Source organism: Nicotiana tabacum, chromosome 10 (assembly GCF_000715075.1).
Source record: "Nicotiana tabacum cultivar K326 chromosome 10, ASM71507v2, whole genome shotgun sequence".
In the NCBI taxonomy this organism is placed as follows: Eukaryota; Viridiplantae; Streptophyta; class Magnoliopsida; order Solanales; family Solanaceae; genus Nicotiana; species Nicotiana tabacum.
The window spans coordinates 149,560,979-149,585,801 of NC_134089.1; the positions used below are offsets into that span (position 1 = coordinate 149,560,979).

General features: G+C 39.0%; 2 protein-coding genes, 1 non-coding gene and 1 pseudogene across 4 annotated transcripts; 3 read left to right on the top strand and 1 right to left on the bottom strand.

Annotated features, from left to right (window-relative positions):
• Positions 1-322: 322 nt before the first annotated feature.
• Positions 323-4,275, top strand: LOC107817035 (uncharacterized). The gene is made up of 3 exons (XM_016642805.2): positions 323-737; positions 1,661-1,684; positions 3,639-4,275. Exons 1-3 carry the CDS (start codon positions 533-535, stop codon positions 3,983-3,985), a joined length of 576 nt encoding a protein of 191 aa, XP_016498291.1. The 5' UTR covers positions 323-532; the 3' UTR covers positions 3,986-4,275.
• A 1,424-nt stretch (positions 4,276-5,699) lies between these two features.
• Positions 5,700-17,703, top strand: LOC107817036 (DNA topoisomerase 1 alpha-like; annotated as a pseudogene).
• Positions 17,704-17,836: 133 nt separating this feature from the next.
• LOC142164792 (uncharacterized) lies at positions 17,837-23,384 on the bottom strand. Of its 2 annotated transcripts, none has more exons than XM_075223401.1 (2): positions 22,963-23,384; positions 17,837-21,919 (listed from the first exon to the last, which is right to left on the bottom strand). In XM_075223401.1, exon 2 carries the CDS (start codon positions 19,981-19,983, stop codon positions 18,217-18,219), a length of 1,767 nt encoding a protein of 588 aa, XP_075079502.1. In that variant the 5' UTR covers positions 19,984-21,919; positions 22,963-23,384; the 3' UTR covers positions 17,837-18,216. The 2 variants fall into 2 exon arrangements, with proteins under 2 accessions (XP_075079502.1, XP_075079501.1); XM_075223400.1 differs by having other exon boundaries at positions 22,206-23,384.
• On the top strand, positions 19,955-20,061 carry LOC142165545 (small nucleolar RNA R71). Its single transcript, XR_012696207.1, has one exon. It is a non-coding gene; the product is annotated as a small nucleolar RNA R71 (small nucleolar RNA).
• Positions 23,385-24,823: the final 1,439 nt, after the last annotated feature.

A 24,823-nucleotide genomic window follows, 5' to 3' on the forward strand; every position in this document is an offset into this window, starting at 1 on the left:
AAAATTGACATCTGATATAAAAATTCTCATGTTCACATGATTCATTTGTTGGTAAAAACACGCATTGACCATGTGGGCAAAGTGGTATGTCTTAGACACACCTTACAAAGGTTGGGTGTGTAAAAGATTGCCCGTAGTGAAAAGTTATGTAATGGGGATTTGGGTGTAATTGGTAAATTATATATTTTGCCTTATTAAATATTAATCCTTTCCCACCTTCTCTCTAAAAAAACAAATTATTCCTGGCCCACAGCTACTCCGTAAAAATAAAAAAAATAAAGTAAAAAAGAGGTAAAAAAAAGACGTACTAGCAATTAACTTCACGTTTCACTGAGTGCGTCGGCAGATCTGGGCGGGACTGTGGATTCCCAAACGCGTCACGGCTGTTGAAAAAGCAGAAGAGAGAGAAATAGCTGATCTCCATTCCACACTCTCATTCATCTCCTGCTATTGGTCTCTACTACTAACAATTTACACACTCCAAAAAAACAAAAAAAATTCCCACTCATAAGGGGAACACAGAGGAGGACCAATGGCGTTGAATCGATCAGCATGTAGTCCGAAGGTGTTGAAAGCAGTATTGGGTTTAATGGCAATAAGCTTAGCAGCCTATATTTTGGGTCCACCTTTGTATTGGCACTTAATGGAAGGCATAGCTGCTGCTTCTTCTTCAGTTACTACTTGCCCTCCTTGTAATTGTGATTGCAATTCTGAACCCTTCTTTTTCATTCCTCCAGGTACCCACATTTGCCCCTGATCTGCTCTTATATCTTGCCCTTAACTAAGAAGATTTTTTACATTTTGTGAATATGGTTATTTAAAAACCCGTTTTGTTAATCTTCTCACTTACTTAAAGACCCATTTTGTGAATCTGGCCACTTTGTTAAAGACCCACTTGTGAATCTGGGCATTTGATTGAAAGATCTCAATAGTTTGTTTTGATCTGCTTTCTAAATGAAGCGGAACTCTAATTCATTGCCACTGTCTTGCTTTCTATATTCTGATAGCTGCAGATATGGAATCAAAATACTGCTAAAATACCTCCACGGATTCAAACTTATGGTTCTGAACTTCTAATCTCGGGCCAAATTAGGGAATTCCTTATTGGTTCAATAATTATCAGGCTTTTTTATAGTTCTTAGCAATATTTGTATGCCTTGATTCATGAATGTGCTAACCAAAATTAAAATATTCCCCAAATCGTCCTGCTTGTTGGTACATGTAGTTTTGCGATTTTGGGAGAAAGGGCATTTTGTTATTAACATTGAAGAATGAATAAACATACTATATAGTCAAACCTCTCTATAACAACATCCTTATATAACAACACTTCATTATAAAAGCCAAGTTATTTCGGAACTAAATTTCATGTTATGTTATGATATATGTTTTCTAGAACAACAATTCGCTATAATATCCTATCTAGAACAATTGAGGCTCTTATAGAGAGGTTTGACTATTAGTTTTCCTCTTATTACTCATGCTATCTTGAAGTCAAGGCTTAATATGGTTAACTAGTCATGTACTGTGGAATTGTCATTTCCTATGATCTGGACACCATGTCTTTTTTTGTGAGACTTGTTTAGAGTATCTGGTTAAATGAGGAAATTGGTTTGTCAACAATTGCTTGAATTGACATCTTACTTTGTTTGTCGTGCAGGTTTGAGCAATGCTTCTTTGACAGGTTAGTATCATGAGATATGCATTTATTTGATTTTCTTTGATTAAGATATAATTTATTCTGTAATCTGCTGCAAGATTAGTGTTTTTATCGAGGCATTATTTTCTTCTTCTAGATGTTGTCCGATGGCACTTACCTTTCTTAGCATTGAGATCATCGATACTTTTTCATGATTTTACCATTCTAGGAATTAAGGTGTAGTATTTCAGGTTTGAACCTAAATGTTATCAAACCGTTCTAGGTTGGTGTTGTCAAATGCTTTCTCCCTCTAAAGTTGGTAGACTCCATAAGTACCTTGATGTAAACGGACCTACTGATGATATATTAGTGATGTTTTCTAATCAGGTTTGTGCTGTATGTCGTTAGTAACCAGTCTTCGACTAATTAAGTAAATCCTTATGTTCTCTTTGCCTGCATCTGTTGAGATGTTGAACGATTCCTTGATTGGAACGTTTTACGTTACACATGAAAATGTGAGCATTGACCTTAAAAACATATGTGCTGATATATCCCTTGGTTTTCTCTTGAATGACCTGACATTGTTTTCGACTGTTAAAGGATCCCTTGATCGGGAGTTGGGACAACTGCATTTAACATGAAAATGACAGTAGATGGATATAAAATTACAAGAACTCAATAGATCATAAAATTCAGTACAAGTTTTCCTCCTAGAAATTCCATGACCATTCCCGTCACTAGCCTGATAACAACTTCAAAGAGTTTTCAGACATGCCTTCCTTCTTCACTCTCTATCTTTTTCTCCTCAGTTTCTCTGTTCCTTCCCTCAGTGTGAAATTTACTTTGGCTACTAAGACAAGAGCACTCATATTTTGGGACAGTAAGTGAGCCATCTCGTTTTTGTTGAAGTCTAAATGAATAAAACATGAATTGCAATTATCTTAAATTGTGAAATCATTTGAGGAGACTTATGGCGGTTATCTTCTTTATACATGTGAGATTTTTGTTTAATTTTCTTTAAACGGACAAGAAAGAGAAATAGTTCGTATGAGTTTATGTTCAGATTCATCTCATCTGTGTAACATTTCCTTTTTTTTTATTTTTAAAATAGATGATAACTTGTACATTTGACGAATAGTCTCTTAGTCTTAGTTAGCTTTTGGTGCGCTATGAAGATCATGTCTGAATAGAAGCTTGAGTGACATTTGTATAGAACTATTTATTTATTAGGGTGGTGTCCAAGCCACAACTTGACTATTCCACTAGGTACCTGCTCCTTCCCATCATCGTAGGTACCAAGTAACTTATCCACTAGGCTTAAGCAGATGGAAAGGAATCACTATAGTGCTTTTTGTCTTTGTTGAGACATGAATCTTGGTCTACAACGCTTGCGTCTATTTCATTGACTAGTAGGGCACACTCTTGGGTGCCATTTGTAGAGAGCCATATAGTTGTGTAGGTTCTATAGCATGCAGCTTGTATATCGGACTTTTTCTCACATTAATAAAATTATTTAACTTTTAAAGAAAAAGGTAGAGGATATCTTATGACTAGAGACATGAGACTTTTTAGTACTTGGTAGGTGAAAATTTTTCATTTTGAGAAAAGGACATTTTGAGCATCGTTGTTGTAAACACATTTATTAGTTGCATATGCCAAACAAACATCTCAAAAGTGATGGTTGAGTTTGAGGACTTATGCCATGATTTATTCGATTCTGTTATGCGTTGGAATTGTGCAAATCTCTTGATGATCTGCAACTCTGCAGTGATTGACATCTTAATAAGCTGAACATGTTCAAAATATCCTAGAGTAAATGTGAATTTTCTTTCCAACCTATCAAAAAAATGTGAATTTCTTCGCTTTAACAACAAACCTCGTATATTTTTGTTCTTTCATTCTAGTAGCCATTAACTCTTCTTTTTGAGGATTGAAATCTATATTTTTTTACTTGAGATCTAAAATCTTGGATTTCCATTCTTATTTCAATGTTTTGCAGATTGTGCCAAGCGTGATCCAGATGTTGGTGAAGACACAGAAAAGAACTTTGCTGACTTGTTGTCTGAGGAACTTAAATTGCGAGAAGCTGAAGCCTTGGAAAATCAGCGGAAGGCTGACATGGCACTCCTTGAAGCAAAAAAGTTGACATCCCAATATATGAAAGAGGCAGACAAGTGCAATTCTGGAATGGAGACATGTGAAGAGGCAAGAGAAAAAGCTGAGATAGCTTTATTGGCACAAAAGAAACTCACTGCTACATGGGAGATGAGGGCACGCCAAAAAGGATGGAAAGAAGGGGCAGCCAAGTCTCACACTCAATCCCAGGGAAATGTACAGACTATGTAACATCGCCATGGCCTCAAGTAGCATATCTCCACTTGATCTGGTGCCAGGTTCTGGTGGCAACAAAGTTGTCTATAGTTAAATCTCAGCTCAAAATGTGTCGTCACACTAATGGATTCCATCTGTTTTGAACTGTACACCCAAGTTTAGTGTAGAGGCCACTATATTATTTCTATCTCTATATATCTAGTCATCTGAAACAGATTGCCGTTACACTGTAAGGCAAAGCCTTTCTATTTATCCTGCTGTGTTAAAATTCCACTAGTAAAATTTTGAGTGTAGATTGTCGTCAACTGCCATACAAATTTTCATCTGTAAGATTGTCATTTATCATCCTTCTATATCCGTGGAGATGAAGGTAAATCATGAAGTACCGTCGTATTTATACATGTTTTTGAGGCTGGTGAAAGCAATTCTGACATGCTAGCTGATTTACCTGCTATGCTGAAGGAGACAAAGTTGAGATGATTCTCAATTTCTCTCCCTAGGTCACTTGAACCTTGTCTCTATATTCTGGCACCAAGTTTGGAGACAGATTACTAACACAGCAATAGAAATGCAGATCAACTCTAGTAGAGATTAGCATATCTGAGCAAAGGGAGTGGGAACATAACTCTCAATTCTCGAGTTACTAATATTTTACAATCACCCAAATTATGTATCGTCGCAGAGGCTTTAATGCATTACAAGGACTGGAACAATGTCTATGAATTTGCAGCAAGTTCGTATTTCTTGATAGGTCTCATGTATAAAACTTCAATTTCAAGTTCCCTGTATTCCTGGATCAGAAAAAAAAAAGGCAGAAAGATGGCTGAGTTCTGGATCCACCAACGTTGGCTCACTTTACTAAGCTATACTGCTTTGAAAGACCAAGTTCACCTTGGTCAAGCACAACTTCAGAGTAGGGATATGGTATACCATACATAAAGCGAGTTAAAGATGAAAACAAAATCCAAAAATCATAACATATGATAAATATAAGCGAATATCACCATAACACACCTTGTGTACAACCCTTGAACCACACTCAAAAGCGCATAAACTCTCATTTATGCAAGAAAAAAGGGAATCTCCCTTCCATTCGAGGGGATATTAAAGTGGAATTATCATACCTATATTTATTTTACTTCGAATGATACATTCAAATGAGTGTTACAAAATATTGCAAAAGCAAAAGCACACATCTTAACAGACACCTCAGTTCAGTGAGAAACTCAAAACCAATTCAGTGACAACACATTGTCGTTCCATGCAATGTTTTCTTCGAGATTGAGTTGGTGTTCAATGTACCGCTTGTCTAGCCTATGCTTTGCAAGTCTACATAGGGTACACGATCGAAAAGAATGCGTGGGATGGATGCCCCAACAGAAGAGCAATGCTCTACTTGTACACAGGATTGAAAAATAAACTCTACTTTCATTCGGAACACTTTACAATTGTTAGCGACTCACAATTATTTTAGGTGACCAACATACACAAGCTAAGTTGAATGAAAACTAGTTATACATACGAAAAGAAAAGTTATTTAAATTTGCAAAAATTTAAAAACATTTGAAAACTTAAAGATTATTCTTTCTTGTTTTTTGGTGGAAAATTTGTTTTGTAAAAATTGAATTTGCGAAAAAATATTTTTGTGAATTAAAATAAATAAAAAATGAGGGCCCAATAAGAAAGGAGTGAGACTCATTCTAGGTTAGACAAGCCCAAATCCAACCTAGCCGTTTGGTGATTTCGGACCCCAATTCCGATTGGCCTGCTAAGATGAATTGAAATTGAGTCGTCGATTTCTTCGGCCAAATTCCATTGAATGACCACCACTTATACAGCAGTGGTTAGGCCTGTCATGTTATATGGAACTGAATGTTGGCCGGTAAAGAACTTACACATTCAGAAGATGAAAGTAGCAGAGATAAGGATGTTGAGGTGTATGTGCGGGCATACAAGGATGAATAAGATTAGGAATGAAGATATTCGAGAGAAGGTGGGCATGGCCCCCATGGAGGACAAAATGCGGGAAGTAAGACTCAGATGGTTCGGGCACATTCAGAGGAGGAGCACTGATGCACCGGTGAGGAGGTGTGCGACTGGCTGTAGTGGGCATGCGGAGAGATAGAGGACGACCTAAGAAGTATTGGTGAGAGGTGATCAGACATGATATGACGCGACTTAGGATTACTGAGGACATGACCCTTGACAGAGAATTATGGAGGTCGAGCATCAAGGAGGTTGTGGGTTAGGGGAAAGTTATGAATATTTTTACAGCACAATAGAGTGAGACTAGCCAGTTAGGAGTTAGACTGAGAATGTCATTGGTCGTCTGTGGATGCAGGGCTTTACCTACTAGTTTTACTATACCAGTCATCTGTTTCGTATTTCGTATTCTGTATTTCATATCTCTTATTATGCTGTTATTTTATTATGCATTTTTATGGTACTAATATATCGGCTCCTGTTGTTTTTTTGAGCCGAGGGTCTCCTGGAAACAGCCTCTCTACCCTTCGGGTAGGGTTAAGGTCTGCGTACATATTACCCTCCCCAAGGTCTGCGTACATATTACCCTCCCCAAGGTCTGCGTACATATTACCCTCCCCAGACCCCACTTGTGGGATTATACTGGCTCGTGTTGACCACCACTCTTCCTCTTCCTCACCTCCATCTCCTCCATTGTCCTCCTCGGGATCTCTTTCTCCGGCCAGATTCATCTCTGTACGTTACTCTCCTCATATATATCTCTCCGATTTTGTCTTTCGTGAAACAAAAACCCTAATTCCCCTTTTTTCCTGTAATTATTTAGGTAAAAATGAGAAACAGGAGTTGTGAATTGGTTGTAATGATTTATCTCTTAGCTCCCCACTGCTTAATGAAAGCTAAAGTTCCGATTTGTTATATAGCTCTTTTATATTCTTCACTAGTTAATTTATAAACTTAATTTATTTACCTTTATGATACTGCTTCTTGAGTTGTAATGGTCTCCCAATATGGCTTTGAGTATTGCTTATCAGTTTCTGTTACATTTTCATTGGATAAAGGAGATTTTTTTAAAATGAAAGCTAAAGAAGATAAAATTTATGCATGTTTGTATTTTTCGAGCTGACCGTTACCAGGATGCTACTTGCTAAGATGCATACATTATGGGTTCTACTAATGTTTAATTTGCTTCTGGAAGGTTAAAAACACTAGGTGATTTCTTCATCTGCCTAAGTTTTGGTGGGCAAAGTTACCCGACACTTGTGGTGCTGGGACTCCTGAGAGGTAACAGTTACTCGCTAGAATAACCGAGATGCACGCAAGCTGGCCTGGACATCTCAGTCATAAAAAATATTTGCTTCTAGATTTGGGGGTTTATAGTATGTGTTGGAATAGAAGGAAGCAGACTGAAAATTTAGTTTATGTTCCACTTGAAACATTTTCATTTCGCTTGCTGCGCGAATTTTATGTTTGATTCAGTATGATGTTGAACGAAGAGGGGGAACAGACCCCCCTCCATTTTTCTGTTTGTGTGATAGCCTGATAGGGAGAGACAGACCCTTCAGAGACAAAATAAGAGCAGTGAGTCTTTGTGGATAAGTACCAAGATATTGAGCAATAGACTTGCTCTTTCAAAAGAGACAACATTGAAAAACTAAATTTACAAGAAGAGACTGGAATTGCATTGCATTGTCAAAAAAGATCATAATATTCCTATAATACAACTGTTCTAAACTGTGAGGGATAGAAACTAGATATATGTTTTCTTGCACCCAAGGGTGTGGCCTCGTAGTAGACTAGTTGTCAATGAAGTAGGCAGAGAATTATGGGGTGTTAGGTTCAAATCCCATCAAAGACAAAAAACACAAGGTGTGCTGGTGAGATATATAAGGTGCTGGTGGAATAGTCAGCTGCCTGCAAGCAGGCTAGGCTAGGACACTGTCATCATCCAAAAAAGAACTAGATTTATGTTTTCTTGCCATGTTTTTTCCCTTTTGGCTTTATGTTTCAACTTTGTTGTGCTGATGTACTTCAATAGTTGTTCTCTAGACGTCTTTTGCTCTTCTTCTATTTATTGCATTTAAACCTATTTTTCCTTGTAATTACGAAAAGTCGTTTACAGATAAGGAGAACATTGTATGACAGTATAGCATAGAGTACGATCATGGCTGTTGAGGCTTTTTCCAAAACAAAGTTGATGGCTGAAGTTGTTGATGATGATGATGATATGCCCTTAGTTTTCAAACGAAGTAGTACCACATCAAAGCAGAATCAGTCAAATTCATCATCTCAGAAACAGGATGGACGATCGGGGCGGCAAGCTTCTGATGTACGTTCTCCTAATGGCCAGAGCTCTAGTACTCTGAAAGTTAAGGCAGGCACCTCTTCTAAGGCTTCTCCGTCAGTTTCACCTTTCACTAATCCAAAAGCATGACCTTCATCAGGCAGGACATCTCCTGCACCAAACTCAAGGCCATCAGCCTCTGGGGGTAATCAGGCAAAAGATGTTATGTGCCAAAGCAAGCCATTAAACCAAAATCTGAACCTAATGATGAAGCTGAGGATTCTGAAGATGATAAACCATTGAGTGCTAGGCTTTCTTCTGGGTTATCTTAGAGCAATTCTAGTCATGCCAACAAAGTGCTTGGTACTTCAGCATCAGTTCAAAAGTCTAGATCTCCCAAAAAAGAGGATTCAGATGATGAAATTCCCTTAGCGTCAAGGTTTCAATTGAAGTCCAATGCAGGGGCTTCCACAAGCAAGTCTTCTAATTCTGAAGAAGTTAAGCCTAAAATTCGGCAAAATGGTTTGCCATCTACAACAGTTTTAAGTAAGAGACCGCCTGGTGATATAAAGTCTGCTGCTCAGGCTTCAGTTAAAAAGCCTAGGCTTTCTGATGCATCTACACCTGTTTCGAGTAAGCAAGCGTCTGTTAAACCTGAAAGAAAGACAGAGGATGACGACGATGACGTTCCTATATCTCAGAGAATTAAAAAGTCAGTAGCTTCAGCTAGTAAAGTGTCATCTGCTAAGAAAGCAACCAAAGTCGTTTCATCGTCAATGAAAAAAAAGAAGAAATTGAAGAAATCCAAGTACTCTAAGTCGTCGAAACTGCAGCCAAGCTCCGGTGAAGGGCAAAAATGGACTACATTGGTTCACAACGGTGTGATTTTTCCGCCTCCATACAAGCCTCATGGGGTTAAGATACTCTACAAGGGAAAGCCCGTAGATCTGACTCCAGAGCAGGAGGAGGTCTCAATCTGTCTCTGGCTGTTTGTGTCTCATTCAAGTCTTTGTGAATTTTTTCTCAGTACAGCAATTTCTTTCTGCCTGCAGGTTGCAACAATGTATGCCGTGATGTTAGACACTGATTACATGAGTAAACCGCAGTTCAAAGAGAATTTCATGAATGACTGGAGAAAAATACTAGGAAAAAATCATGTCATTCAAAATTTAGATGACTGTGATTTTACCCCAATATATGAGTGGCATCAAAGTGAGAAGGAGAAGAAGAAGCAAATGAGTACCGAAGTAAGTAAATGAATAAAACTATAAAGTTATGAAATATGAGAAGTTGTAGTTATTTTGTGACCTATACGGTGGTTTGTTCATTTTTCATATACTTTTCTACCTTCTAATTGCTGGTTAGCTTTCTGTATGAGTTGCGGAATAACTATCTTTTAAAACATTTCTTGTCTTGTTGATTCTCACAAAATGCTGAATTTGTTATAGCAGTTGTATGTTCTCATCCGATATAGCACAACTTATCCCAGCCAACTTTGCTCTGAAAAAGACATGGTTGCTTCATAGCGTCCAAATGCATGGATTTACTTTGTGTGGTGGATGTGTTACTTGCTAATCTCTTATGGTAGTATGTTATTTGTGTGGTAATTTTGTGTAGGCATTTGATGCCTACATTTGTCTGACCAGCATGAACATGGTGTTTCTGTCAACCTTCTAAAATAATTTTAGCTGCATTTGCTTAACCGAGAAGATTCGCGGCAGCTGTGCTTCATAGTTTATATTACCAACCTCTACCCATATCTATGCGCCATGGAGACTCTAAGTTCCAAATTGAGCATTGTTTTGCTTACTGCATAAAATGTGTAACTTCTATTGACATTTTTTAGTAGCTAATTCAAGATGGCACTTACCTTTCTTCCTCTTTATTGACGTTAAAGCTGGATGAATGTAGAATTTCATTTTCTATAGCAAGTGGAAGTCACTTAAGCACTACCCTTATTAGAGATCTAGGCAGAAATTCTATGATGGACCAAGTTCTTTGGGTCTGATCAAGTGGTGGTAACTATGTTTGTGGTTAACCTAGTAGCCAAGTACATAAAGCTTGTAAATGTTTAAATATTTTTCGGCCAAAAAAATGCCTATTTTGCAGGAGAAAAAGGCATTGAGAGAAGAGAAACTCAAGCAAGAAGAGAAGTACATGTGGGCTATTGTTGATGGTGTTAAGGAGAAGGTTGGTTCTGTTTATCATTAGTTTTTAGCATTATCTTGCTTTTATACATGATACTTTAAGCGAAATGACATGTGTTATCTTTTGTAAATTATGCAATGGGATTATAAGATGGTCTTATGTCTTATTTTCTGAAAAAGAAAAGGTCTCATGTCTTCCTTTTTTTTGGGGGATGTTCCTTCTCTTATGTCTTCCTTTTCTGGTGATGTGTCTTCTTTCTTTTTCAACATCATCTGCTTCTGTTCTGAGAATTTTAGCTTACGTTAGCAATGCGTTTATCCAGCTTGCAAAGTTTCTTGCTTGGAGGTCTGAAGCAGCCAATGATCTCTTATTTATTTTCATTTTTCTGTTCTGATGCTATTCCATGACATCCCCTTGACTGATCTTCAACAACTTTGAAGAGCTTTATTTCCTTTATTTTGTGTATAGTTAGAAGAACATCTTGTCTAGTTGATTCTTTGGTTCCATTCTTATGCTGTAACCTGCGCCATCAGTACATGCTTTTTTGACGTTAATTTTGTTTTCTAGCCGTGTGATATTGAGCCTCTTAGTTATCCCCAAATCTCAATCTTGAGCTTCCTTTCCTTTCAGTATGATATTCCAATATGGTGTTCTCGTTTCGTTCTTCACCCTGGTAGGTGTCCACCCCTAAAATCAGAAAAGCCCATGGTATAGTGAGCGAGATAACTTCCAAACCAAATGCGAATGGTCTGACCGTTTAGTTATGTGCAGGTTGGGAACTTTCGGGTTGAACCACCTGGACTCTTTCGTGGCCGTGGAGAACATCCAAAGGTAATTTTGACCTTATAACTGGCAAAAACAATCTACTATGTGCAGAGTGGTGTGTTTCTTGATGTTTTAGATACTTCAAGGTTTCACTGTGGTATTGATGGATGTTGCTTAATGGTACAGATGGGAAAGCTAAAGAGACGGATCCGGCCAAATGATATTACAATAAATATTGGAAAGGGTGCTCCAATACCGGAGTGCCCCATCCCTGGCGAAAGGTTTATTCATTCTCTCTCCTGTTATCCTGTTGAAAACAGCCTATCTTTGGAGGAGGTAAAGCTAGAATTTCACCTTCATTTATTTTTCTTCCCCTCGTTGGCTTGGCAGATGGAAGGAAGTAAGGCATGACAACACTGTAACATGGTTAGCTTTCTGGAATGACCCTATCAATCCAAGAGAATTCAAATACGTTTTCCTGGCAGCCAGTAGTTCCTTGAAAGGGCAAAGCGATAAAGAGAAGTATGAGAAAGCAAGGCGCTTAAAGGTACAATGAAAGCAATTGGCAAACTTCTGATCGATGAATGTTTCTTTTTTTAATTGTGACTGGTTGCACATGGATGATTGGTAGCTGTAACCGTCTCTTGGTTGCAGGATTACATTGAAGGCATTAGATCTGCATATACAAAGGATTTTACAAGTAAAGATCCTGTGAAGCGTCAGATCGCAGTTGCAACTTATCTTATTGATAAATTAGCTTTGAGGGCAGGGAATGAGAAGGTAACAGGAAGAAGGCAGGAGCACTAGCTTTTTATTTTTTCCCAGATATTTAGCTAGGAGCAGCATAGATTTCAAAAATAGTCTAAAAATTCCAAAGCTTGTTGCTGATGCTGGTTTAGGTCATGTCTCTTTTAGAAGCATTTCAAGCTGCATCGAAGCAGGAAATTTTAGCAATATATGTTACTTTCCTCTTTCCAATTGAATTAAGTTTACCAAGGGATACTAGCAAACCACATCACTAATAAAGAAAACACAAAGCAAAATAATTTTATCAGAGATCAATTTATCCAGAAGTACAGAATATGAGAGATCAGTATTCCAGTTTTTAGTATTATTTCTATGAAGCACCCATGCTTTTGCCTGCAGAGGCATGGAACAGTGCTAAGGTTGTTTAGTATTCTTAGTCATACTTCGATGCGGTGCAGGATGACGACGAAGCTGATACAGTTGGTTGTTGTACTTTAAAAGTAGAGAATGTAGAACCAGTACCTCCAAAAATATTTTGAAGGTATTATGGTTTTATCCAACAAAAGCTAAATTTGAAGAGCTCTAGGAAACTCGTTTACAGTTTCGTAGTCTCGTGCAATTAATTATTATGCATAGAATTGACTTTGCTTCGTTCAGTTCGATTTTCTTGATAAAGATTCTATCAGGTATCAGAATGAGGTGGCTGTGTATGAGCCAGTTTTCAAAGCTATTCAACTGTTCCGAAGTGGTTAGTAAATGCTGCTTCTGTGCTAGAATGTTTTCTTTAACCTTTTTCCTTCATGAAATACATTGATACACTTAACTGTTGATTTCAGGAAAAAAGGGCGGTGATGATCTTTTTGACAAGCTTGACACGAGTAAGCTTAATGCTCATCTAAAGGAACTCATGCCAGACCTGACTGCAAAAGTATTTCGTACATATAATGCATCTGTTACACTGGAGCAGCAAGTAAGTTGCTTTCTAGGACTGGAAGTTCTGTTTGACTACTGGGTTACCTGTGACTAGATGATGGTTTCAGATCATCTGACCTGTATATAAAATCTAAAAAAGAAGCCTCCCCACCAACCCCCCCAAAAAAAGGTTACTGTTTGTCAGCCGGAGGTATTTGGCTGTCAACTACTCAACTTACTGCAACTCTTCTCCCTAATCGGGTGTTCGGGTGTTCGGGTGTGAACTAGCAATCAGAGGCAGAGTTACCCCTCTTCCCTAAAAAGAGGGAAGGTTGCGGTACTGTCTCTCGAATATTTGCTGATGACATAGTCCTAATCGACGAGACACGACGCGGCGTCAGCGAGAGGTTAGAGGTATGGAGACATACCCTTGAGTCCAAAGGTTTCAGGTTGAGCAGGACGAAGACGGAATACCTTGAGTGCAAATTTGGGGCAGAGCCGACGGAAGCGGGAGTGGAAGTGAGGCTTGATTCTCAAGTCATCCCTAAGAGGGGTAGTTTCAAGTACCTGGGGTCGTTTATTCAGGGGTCCGGGGAGATCGACCCCTGTTTAGGGTCGTTTTTTAGGGTCGGAATACCTGTTTAGGGTCGTTTTTTACCTGGGGTCGTTGATTCTCAAGTCATCCCTAAGGATGTCACACACCGTATAGGGGTGGGGTGGATGAAATGGAGGTTAGCGACGGGAGTCCTGTGTTACAAGAAAGTGCCACTGTTACTGAAAGGTAAATTTTATAGGGCAGTGGTTAGGCCTGCTATGTTGTATGGGACCGAGTGTTGGCCGGTGAAGATCTCACACATCCAGAGGATGAAAGTTGCAGAGATGAGGATGTTGAGGTGGATGTGCGGGCATACAAGGAAGGATAAGATTAGAAATGAAGATATTCGAGAGAAGGTGGGTGTGGCCCCCATGGAGGACAAGATGCGGGAAGCAAGACTCAAATGGTTCGGGCACATTCAGAGGAGGAACACTGATGCACCGGTGAGAAGGTGTGAACGACTGGCGGTGGTGGGTACGAGGAGAGGTAGAGGGAGACCTAAGAAGTATTGGGGAGAGGTGATCAGGCAGGATATGGCGCGACTTAGGGTTACTGAGGACATGGCCCTAAACAGGGAATTGTGGAGATCGAGCATTAAGGTTGTAGGTTAGGGAAATTGAGATGAGGATGTTGAGGTGGATGTGCGTGCATACAAGGATGGATAAGATTAGGAATGAAGATATTCGAGAGAACGTGGGTGTGGCCCCCATGGAGGACAAGATGCGGGAAGTAAGACTCAGATGGTTCGGGCACATTCAGAGGAGGAGCACTGATGCACCGGTGAGGAGGTGTGAGCGACTGGCTGTAGTGGGCACGCGAAGAGGTAGAGGAAGACCTAAGAAGTATTGGGGAGAGGTTATCAGACAGGACGCGACTTAGGATTACTGAGGACATGGCCCTTGATAGGGAATTATGGAGGTCGAGCATTAAGGTTGTAGGTTAGGGGAGAGTGTGAATATTTCTACAGCACAATAGAGTGAGACTATCCAGTTAGGAGTTAGACTAGGAATGTCATTGGTCGTCTATTGATGCAGGGCTTTACCTTCTAGTTGTACTATACCAGCCATCTATTTCGTACTTCTAGTTGTACTATACCAGCCATCTATTTCGTATTTCGTATTTCGTATTCTGTATTTCATATTTCATATCTCTTATATATTGTTGTTATTTTTATTACGCATTTTTATGGTACTAATATATCATCTCCTATTGCTTTTTTGAGCCGAGGGTCTCCTGGAAACAGCCTCTCTACCCTTCGGGGTAGAGGTAAGGTCTGCGTACATATTACCCTCCCCAGACCCCACTTGTGGGATTATACTGGGTCGTTGTTGTTGTTGTTGTTCAGGTTGCACAAAAATTGTAATAGGAGGATGAATATGCTTGGGTTGACTAATAAGTTCGGTCAGAGTTGGATAATTCAGAGAAGGTCCACTTATCCATTTATGTTCCGTTTGAGTTTGTTTGCTTCGGGTTAAAGTTGGATAACGCGCTGAGCTAAAGTTGTTTGTGCTTGGTTTATTACTAACGACCTGCTTGGTTTTCTTAGGAAACTTGATGAGCTATACTATGTGGTACTCTTTCTCTGTCTGCTTTTCAGTATCTAAGCTCAGTTTTTCCAGGAGAATGGATGATAGATGAACATGTTACTTAAAGAATTAAAATAGGATGGTTGAAATAGAGAAGTGTCTCCTGAGTGTTATGTGAGTTCTATAGAATAGCTGTAAGATGGACAATGTTATGTGAGAGTGAATCTTGGACTTGGGCCTCTAAGGCCCAACCTATCTGCAAGATGGGTGTCGCGGAGATGCGAATGTTAAATGGAAGTGTGGTCATACAAGATTAGAGAAGATCAGAAATACTCACATTCGATAAAAGGTGCAAGTAACGCACATAATTGATAAAATGAGAGAGGGTCGCTTAAGATGGTTTTATCATGTCTTATGTCGACCTCCAGATGTAGCTGTCTTTAGGTGTGAAACCATGATGATTGAAGGTGTTAAAAATGGGACAAGGTAGACCTAGAGTTACATTGAAAGAAGTCCCAAAAGACCTACAATCTCTTGGAATCCATGTAGACCTGGTGAATAATAAGGCATAATGGAAGGAAAAAACCCATATAGACGATACCAGTTAGTTGGGTGCTAAATTTTCGTTATCTTGGTATACGTTTTTTTAGGTCTAATGTTTGCTGAGAGTCTTCTAGTCTTGTTAGAAATGTATATACCATTAGAAAATGTAGATAATTTTAGTGCTAGAGAACCTACATTTTTTAATTTTGGATAGATTGATTGCATGCAGCGACATGAATAGTGAGGATTCAAATAGCCAACCCTAACTAGCTTGGGATTTAGGTGTTGTTTTCTTGATGTGGCATACTTTTGAATAGTATAGCAGAAATGGATGTTAAGATAGATGTGCGATTACACAAAGATTAGATAAGTTAGAAATGATCCATTCAACAACAGTATAATTAGCTTATATAGAGTAATAGAGGATAAAATGAGAAAAGGTTGTCATAACAAGATGTGTATTACTTGAGATCAGCAACACAAACATCTTGGAGCATGTCCTGATCTGCCGCAAAACATTGGTTGTGCTAATGGCTAACAAGAAAACGTGCGAAGTCTTCGATGAATACAGGGAATTGAGCAACAATATTGGCATCACCATACTTTGAACCATCTTAATTCCAAAGGCAGCCTGCATGGTGATTAGTACTAGTGTATTACTTCAAAAAGGAAGCAAGGAGAAGAAGTGAACGAGACTCAGAGTTTGTTAATTTTTCTTAGAACTGAGGGTGGCTCCATATAGTCGATTCAAACTAGTTTGGATTGAGTCTTAGTTATATGCTTTTGAATAGTTTTTATCTTAATAAATGGATGCTTACTTTGTCTAAAATATTTTCAGTTTGAGTCTGATGATAGATAATTTCAACTAGAAGTGGAAGTTTTCTGGAGTAGTCATATTATTGTCAATGCAAGGTCCTGCTAAATTTACTAAAGGGCCACTTTTGTTTTGTATGTATCTGCAGTTTCTTTTTAACACTGTCAGAGCCCTGAAGATTGGGAAATTTGTTGATATTCTCGTCTTTTTATAAAATGTACAAATACTGTTCTTGGTTGTCGCAAATGAATGGATGTTACTATTGGTTTTATGCAAAATTACTGATTACGTTCAAGTCCATTTAAGAATGGAGCAGTCGTTCACTCTCAACTTGTTAGTTTAATTGGGGAAAAGATGCTTGTTTTCTGATTGTAGTTGAAGTATGCGGTTATCCATGCTTGTGTAACTGGTAATGGAGATCCATTATGCCTTTCTCATTACCAGTGCACAAAATTTTGTTTCTCTGGTGCTGATTTGAATTGCTACTGATGGCAGTTGACCAAGCTGACACAAGGTGGAGAGCTCGCTGAGAAAGTTGCAGTATATAATTTGGCAAATAAAGAGGTGAGACTTCCATGAAGAATAGTACTAGTTCTGATATGGACACTGGTGATAAATATTTCAGTTATTATATCTATGTTTCTTGTTGCAGGTTGCAATAATTTGTAATCACCAGCGTAGTGTTTCAAAGTCGCATAGTGTACAAATTTCAAAGTTGAATGAGAAGATAGATGAATTAAAGGTGATTACTTTTGTTATCAGTGTTCATTGTCTCTAGTCCATTTCTCTCTGATAAGTTACCTTATATAATGCGAGTGGCTATTTTCCCCCCTTCCAATAGAAGAGAATTGAATGTTGATTGATGATATTTTATCTGCAGTTCAATTGTAGCCAAGTAAAATTTGCATTTACTTTAGATTGTAATTGTCTTATAGGCTCTTTTGGAAGAATTCAAAGTGGATTTTGCTCGGGCCAAAAAAGGGAAGCCTCCATTGAAGAACGTGGCGGGTGCATTGCATAGGCCAAATGGCATCCTCCGGAAGGCATAAATGCCATATGGGCAAGTGAAAGAGGTCTTTTCTCTATCCTCAGGTGCAATGGAGATCTGATTGTAACCTGAATACCCATCCAGAAAACAGAAGTGTGAACTCCCTGTCAGTCTGTCTAGCATCTGATCAATGAAGGGAAGTGGGAAGTGGTCCTTCCGTGTGGCCTGATTTAACTTTCTGTAGTCCATGCAAATTCTCCAGCCCGTGACGGTTCTCGTCGAGATCAGTTCATTATTATCATTTTTGACTACCGTTATGCCACCCTTTTTAGGCACACATTGAACCGGGCTAACCTAGCTGCTGTCAGATATTGGGAAAATAATTCCCGCATCTAACCACTTTATCAATTCTTTCTTCACCATTTCCTTCATGTTGGGGTTCAGCCTTCTTTGGTGTTCCCTGGAAGGTTTGTGGCCCTCTTCCAGCAGAATTTTATGCATACAGTAGGTGGGGTTGATCCCCTTTATGTCTGCCATGGTCCACTCAATGGCAGTCTTACACTCCTTGAGTTTGCAAGAGTTATTGTGCCTGCACATCTAACAAACTAGATGAGATAATAACAGGTAATGTGGAGTCAGGTCCAAGGAACTCATACCTGAGATGGTCGGGCAGTGGCTTCAACTCCAGCTTTGGGGGTTCTTCGATGGATGGCTTGGCTGGAGGAGTTTCTCTAATTTCTAAGTGCAAGGGCTCAAATTCAAGAGTTCTGTCCCAAAACCCTTTGCCCTCTAGTGCCAACACGCATTCTGTCAGTTCTTCTCCATTCACCTCATCTAAATTCATCATGCATGCAGCAAGGGTCCTCAATAGTCAGCATCTCATCATCAGTTTCGACAATTACATCCACAGCATCAATAAGAGAGCAATTGGCGAATTCACTTGGTCACCTCATACATTTCTGCACATTGAATGTTATCTCTTCGTCGTTCAATCTCATCTTGAGCTCCCTAGTCTCACAATCAATGAGAGCTCTCCCAGTGGCCAAGAACGGCCTTCCCAAAATTATGGGAATTTCTTCATCCACCTTGTAGCCCAAGATCACAAAATCTGCAGAGAACACAAATTTCCCCACCTGAATCAACACATCATCCAGGATACCAGAGGGTCTTTTTACAGTCCTGTCAGCCAGCTGCAACAACATAGAGGTGGGTCTAGCTCTTCCAATCCCCAGCCTCTTATAAATCGCCAGGGGCTTAAGATTAATGCTAGCCCCTAGATCACAAAGTGCCTTAGCAAAAGCAAAATTACCAATAGTGCAGGGAATTGTAAAGCTCCCTGGGTCAGATAGCTTCTCCGCAATTGGTCTAGTCACCACTGCACTGCAGGTCTGAGTAAGAGTCACCGTGGCCAGGTCTTGGAAATCGAATTTTCTCGACATTAAGTCCTTCATCATTTTTGCATACCCAGGCATCTCTTTCAAAGCATAAATCAATGGAATATTTACCTGGATTTGTTTCAGCATCTCCAAGAATTTCTTGTACTGCTCCTCTTTCTGGTGCTTAGCCAGCCTCTGAGGGAACGGTGCAGGAGGTCTCTTCTTCCTAATGATTTGGGACTGCTCTTTATCAGCTGTCACCTCAACTACTTGTTCCTGGGTTGTCTCAGCTTCTTTCTCAGTCTCAATCTGAATGTTGTGTTCTTCCTGAGCAGGCTGGACTGTCACCTCTGTCAGTTTCGTTGACTCATCTAGCTCAATGGGCACTGGTATGAGAGTCTCAGCCTGTCTGCTCTCTTGAGCCCTTTCTTGCTCTACGTGTAAATCTTTGCCATTCCGTAGACTCACTACCATCAACTGCTTCGGGCCTTGATCTTTGGGGTTTATTTGAGTGTCTGCAGGTAATGTCCCATGAGGACGATTGTTTAGAGACATTGAAATTTGGCCCATCTGCACTTCAATATTCTTGATAGCTGAATCGTGTGCATCTACTCTCTCACTAATTTTTGTATTAGACCCAATAACTTGCTGCATCATTGCCTCAAGTCTAGCAAACTCATCTTCTTGCCGTCCACCATGCTGCTGCTGAGGAGGGTGATACCCCTGCTGTTGATTCTGATTGTTATATCCCTGTGGCCTTGGATAAGGTGCCATATTGTTAGGAGGTCTCATACCTCCCATGTTCCCATTGTTGAACTGTGGTTGGACTGGCCTGTACGACTGATTTTGCTGGCCCCAATTCTGACTACCCTGTCTCTGGCCTCCATAATTAGACACATAGTTTATGTCTTCAGGGTAGTGATGATCATGTTCTGCATTCCATTGGTTACCAATTGGCTGACTAATGCAAGATGTGCACAAGCCCCCATTGGTAGTATCTACGATGTGTACCTGCTGCTTCTGCCTTGACTCTTCCACCTTTTTAGTGAGTATACTCATCTGTGTCAATAAGGTGGTCATGTTTTCAGCCATAGAGTTGGATGGATCTAAGGGCACTGAGTGAACCACTGGAGTGATAGGTGCATTCCTGGTTGTCCATCCCGAATTCTGCGCCATCTTATCAAGCAGACTCTGGCCTTCTCTCCATGTTTTGCTCAAAAATGCTCCACGAGCTGAAGCATCAACAATGTTCTTCATGCTATCTGACAATCCCATGTAAAACCGCTGCCCCAACATCAAATCTGGAATACCATGGTGCGGACATATAACCAGCATCCCTTTGAAACGTTCCCATGTTTAATGCAGTGTCTCTATTGGTCTCTGTTTAAAACTCAAAATTTCATCAATTTGTTGAGCAGTCTTGTTGGGTGGGTGGAACTTGTTATGGAATTGCTTGACTAACTTCTCCCAAGTTGTTATGGAATTTATGGGGAGTGAGTTTAGCCAGGTCTGGGCAGCTCCTGTCACTGAGAATGGAAACAATAACAACTTGATTGCTTCCGGAGTTACGTTGGGCTGCCTTTGGGTTTTGCAGATTGACCGGAAATTCTTCAAGTGTTGTTGAGGATCTTCGACTTGTGACCCCGAAAATAGTCCCTTGTTTTGCAACAAGTGCATCATGTTATTCGTGATTTGGAATAATTCAGCCTGTATCTGCGGGACTACAATCGCAGTGGCCAGATTTTCAGCTGTGGGCCGTGCCCAGTCATAGAGAGCAGCCTCTGGCACAAGAGGTGCCACAGGTGCTATTGGCGTTGCTGGGTCTACCACGTTGTCCCCCATGTCTGGTTCGATTTGTATAGTTGCTTGTTGTTGTTTGCTTTCCGGTTGGCCCGATTCAAGGCCTTGAAAACTTTCTCGGGATCTGATAATGCTTCAAATACTTCACCAGTTCTCGATGAGTTTCTAGGCATGCACCTGTACAACCAAGTCAACAAATGTTAAAATTTCAATGTAAAGATTGGGTATAGAGAAAACTGACTACACTAAGAATTTTTGTACTTCTTTCAATTGTAATTGATAACACCGTTAATTCCCCGGCAACGATGCCAAAATTTGATCACGCCCAACTATGCCTTATAAAAAGGACACGCGGACGTTGCAAATATAGTCTGAGTATTTAGCCCAGAGTCAAACCCATAAGGAATTAACCTATCAATTACTTTCGTTAGACTTACTAAATTTTCCGGAATCAACTTCCCAAATGTTGTCAATAACAATTGGTGGTATTTCTACTAACTACGAATGAAAGTAAATCAGCAACTGAAAACTAACTATGATTAAGTTGTAAACAATTAAGAAAAGGTTTTAAGGTTATGATTTCCCCTATTGATGGAATCCCTTCCGGTTATGTTTCATATAGATTCACCAAATCATCTCTATCAATCATGAGCACTCCTACTACCGTAAATCTCTCCCGAGTAATCACGATAATTTACTAGACGCACTCTCCCGAGATACGCTAGCTGGCTTTGTTTATTACAGCTCACTTTTGATTGCACCCAAGACTTCGTTATCCTTAATCCCGCCTTTAAACCCGCAGTTATTGATCCCTCATATACTTTGGGAGTGGTGTTGTTCAACAATTACCTAAATATGCATTCTCTCCCGAGTTATGCACACTAAATAAGCACAACTAATTGAGGATCCTGACAATTAACTATAGCAAATACGTAGTTGAACAAATAGAGATTAAACTGGCAAACTATATTAACATCACAAGAAGTTCATCCTTTAATAGGTTCCATCAAAACCTTAGACTAAGGAATTAGCTACTCATGACAAAACAAGATGAAACTACTAAATTATTCATAATGTGTAATTGCAAGAAAATAAAAGAGATAGAAAACTCTAATGTTTGGTTGTTTTCACACACTTGTTCTTGCCTCCAAAGTAGCCTAAAAACAAGCTTAAAAAATTCTTGGGCGAGTTTCTAAAGCTTATAAGGGTTTGGAACAAGTTTTCCCGAATTTACACTTTGGTCCCCAAATTTGCTGACGAGTGAACAGTGCACCACGGTCGCGGCAGGACCGCGGTGAATGCTGAGTATTCTGCCTCGCCTCTTGATCTGCCGCGGTTACACCGCGGTCGCGGTGGAATTTTGCTCAATACATCTTTTTGCTTCTTTTTGCTCGGTACTTCTTGAGTGGGCGGTTTCTTCACATTATTGCCTCCAAAATACTCCGTGGTGCTTCCTCACTTAGAATATTCCCTGCGAAACAAAAAAACACCATTTAGAGCATTTTGTTGGCAATTTGCCGATAAAACAACAATAAAGTATGGTAATATTAAGGTGTAAATATCATCTATATAGCCTAATATCATTGCCTGAAGAAGGAAGAACGGAACACAAATTGTGTTTAGAATAGCAAATTCCATCTAATGAGAGGCTTTTGAACCAGATATATTAGTTGATTGCTAAATATGTGGTTTTGACTTGTCTCACTTTTCCGCTTTTAAGTTGATCAATCTCTTTTAGGTTTGAATCTTCTGAATACCTTGAATCCTACTTCTTTTTCCTCTTGCTTGTCTTCTATAATTTTTCTAATTGCTTCATCAATTTCTAAGTTTGTTCATAGTGAGTTCCTTTCGCGAATACCACAGCTTCATCTTGTGAATGCTTGCAAAAGGTATCTGAAGAATACAACTGTTGGCAAATATTAAGGTCTTCACTCTGATTGGTTCATTCGTAGTGGGAAAAAAACTGTCTGTCTATCAATTTATTCTGTTAATCCTTCCAAAAGGAAACCCTCTTGAGTGGTTTGCTAATCTTCTAATTTTGGGGCTTTCAATGTTAGCAGCCATGTACATAGTATGATAGTTCATGAATCCTGAAGATAACTAGGAATCATTAATCTCTTGGAAGCCACTCTCATGCCATTCCACATAGTCATTGGTAGATCTTGAACTGCTTCGATGTTGCTCTTCGAGTGAGTTGTATCTTGGTACTCATAGCCTGAGGGGATCATAGGACTCGTGGTGACGAAAGTTTGTCAAGAGATTTGATATCTAATTTAAAATCTATCAGTTTTTTCCCCTCAAAAACAATGATCATGTGTTATGAAACTTCTAGACAAGGTTAGACTTGAGAAGATGGATAAATAATTGAGACTGATTCTGTTAAGGGGCTGTGATTACTGTCTGAACAGCTTGAAAAGAGTGAAACGTGGAGTAGTCTAGAACTCCAAACTATAACTTTTCAAACTCCTAGTGCAGCATCAAGTTGGGGCTTTATCAGTGCTGTAATTGTCTTACCTCCAAATTTGGCCAACTCCTCAATCTAGAACTATAATGATATATGATATCTCTTTGTTGTATCTTGACGGCCAACTCTCCCATACTAAGCTCTGACAATTCCTGAAGTATTTTCTTTTATTTTTGTGCTTCTTTCAACTGCCTCAACAAGGAATTCGTGAACATACATCAGTTTCTTATGTTGCCAATATAAATCTAAATCCTTGAGCTTGAGGATTTTCTGTCCAACTTGTGACAGGACTTCTGATATTCCCTCAGGGAAGGACATAGTCCTGAATTTTTGCAAGTATTTAGGTTTATCTACACAAGCACATGAACATACCTATCTTATTTATATATTAGTGCTTTAAGTGACATTCATATTTTGTTTTATCAAAGCTTATAAACATTTGTTTTCTTTTCTTTTTGATGACATCCAATTTTGTCCCTCCTTTCTTCCAAACTATTTCTTTAAGCTTCTAATATTACTAATAATTTAAGAATAATTATTTTACAGTTATTATTCCAAAATAGACCTAATTAGTATCATTATTAGTATTATTGTTATTGTTATTATCTCTATTATTATTATTATTATTGTTGTTGTTGTTGTTGTTGTTATTATTATTATTATTATTGTTATTGTTATTATCTTCATCATCATCGTAAGATGTTACTATTATTATTGTTATTAATTTTAATTTAATATCATTCTTATTGCCTCTTGCAAAAAGTGTATCACTTTCCTTCATTTAATCAAACAATAGTATTTATTTTAATTACTCTTTATTTCACAATTAATGTAATAGTTATTTTATAAAATCAAATACTAGCAAATCTTATGTTTTGATATGAAACATCAAGTAACTAAATTAATTAAGAGATTTAGTAAGAATTAGAAGCTCAAAGAAAGGCTTGAAGAAGGAAGTGGGTTGTACAATATCTAGTCACCTAAAACCCAATGCAATCCCCAACCCCAAATTCCCTGAAGCCCTCAGTTTCAGACCCACAAGAACAAGCCCAATTCGGCCAATTGATCAATCAGCCCAACTAGATTATTATTTTTAAGTGTCAAAAGCCCAATTCCAAAGATCACCTAGGGTCCCTTATTCTCTCTCAGAAACAGACGCCTCCCCTTTCCCACTCTCCATTGTCCCTTTCATTCTCTGCTATGGCAGAGCTCTCTTGGCATTTTCCTCCATTTTTAGCCAAGCTTTGGCCTTCAAATCCCTACTTGACAGAGCATATCTCACCATTTCGAGTGTAACCTGAAGCATATCCCTGAAGAATCACGTGAAGATCCAATCCATCCAAAAGGCTTCAACGTTAAAATTCAAACGGATCCATTTGACTTCTTTCGAAATCCGAATTTTAAATTCCCGCTCAAAGGAAGCAAGAACCCTAATTTTACACCTATAAATACCAGATTTTGTGACTATTTTCAGCACCTGGGGCATCCGCCGCTTTAGACCCTGTGCCGTTACTCCTCTCTCATTTTTTACTCCTTTAAACCACTTTTTAAAAGCTTGCTTCTCTCTTAGTTCTGTAAAAAATATAATAGAGGCATTACCGTCTTTGTTTTCGGAGTTTGACTGTCGTTCCAGTTAGCAGATCTTTGTCACGATTCGGATTTCACACCCTCGAGAGTCGTGATGGCGCCTACTGGTGAAAGCTAGACAAGCCAAATTATCCTAATTACTTAACCTTTTTTCAGTTTTAAACCATTATCAGTGATGAGTAGATATCATGCAAATAGCGAAAATAATTAAGCGGAAGACAAAATCTGACAATTTATCTTAATACAAAACTGCGGAAGTCTAAATACAACTCTACCCAGAATTTGGTGTCACAACTTCACAGACGGTCTAAGAATACTACATAC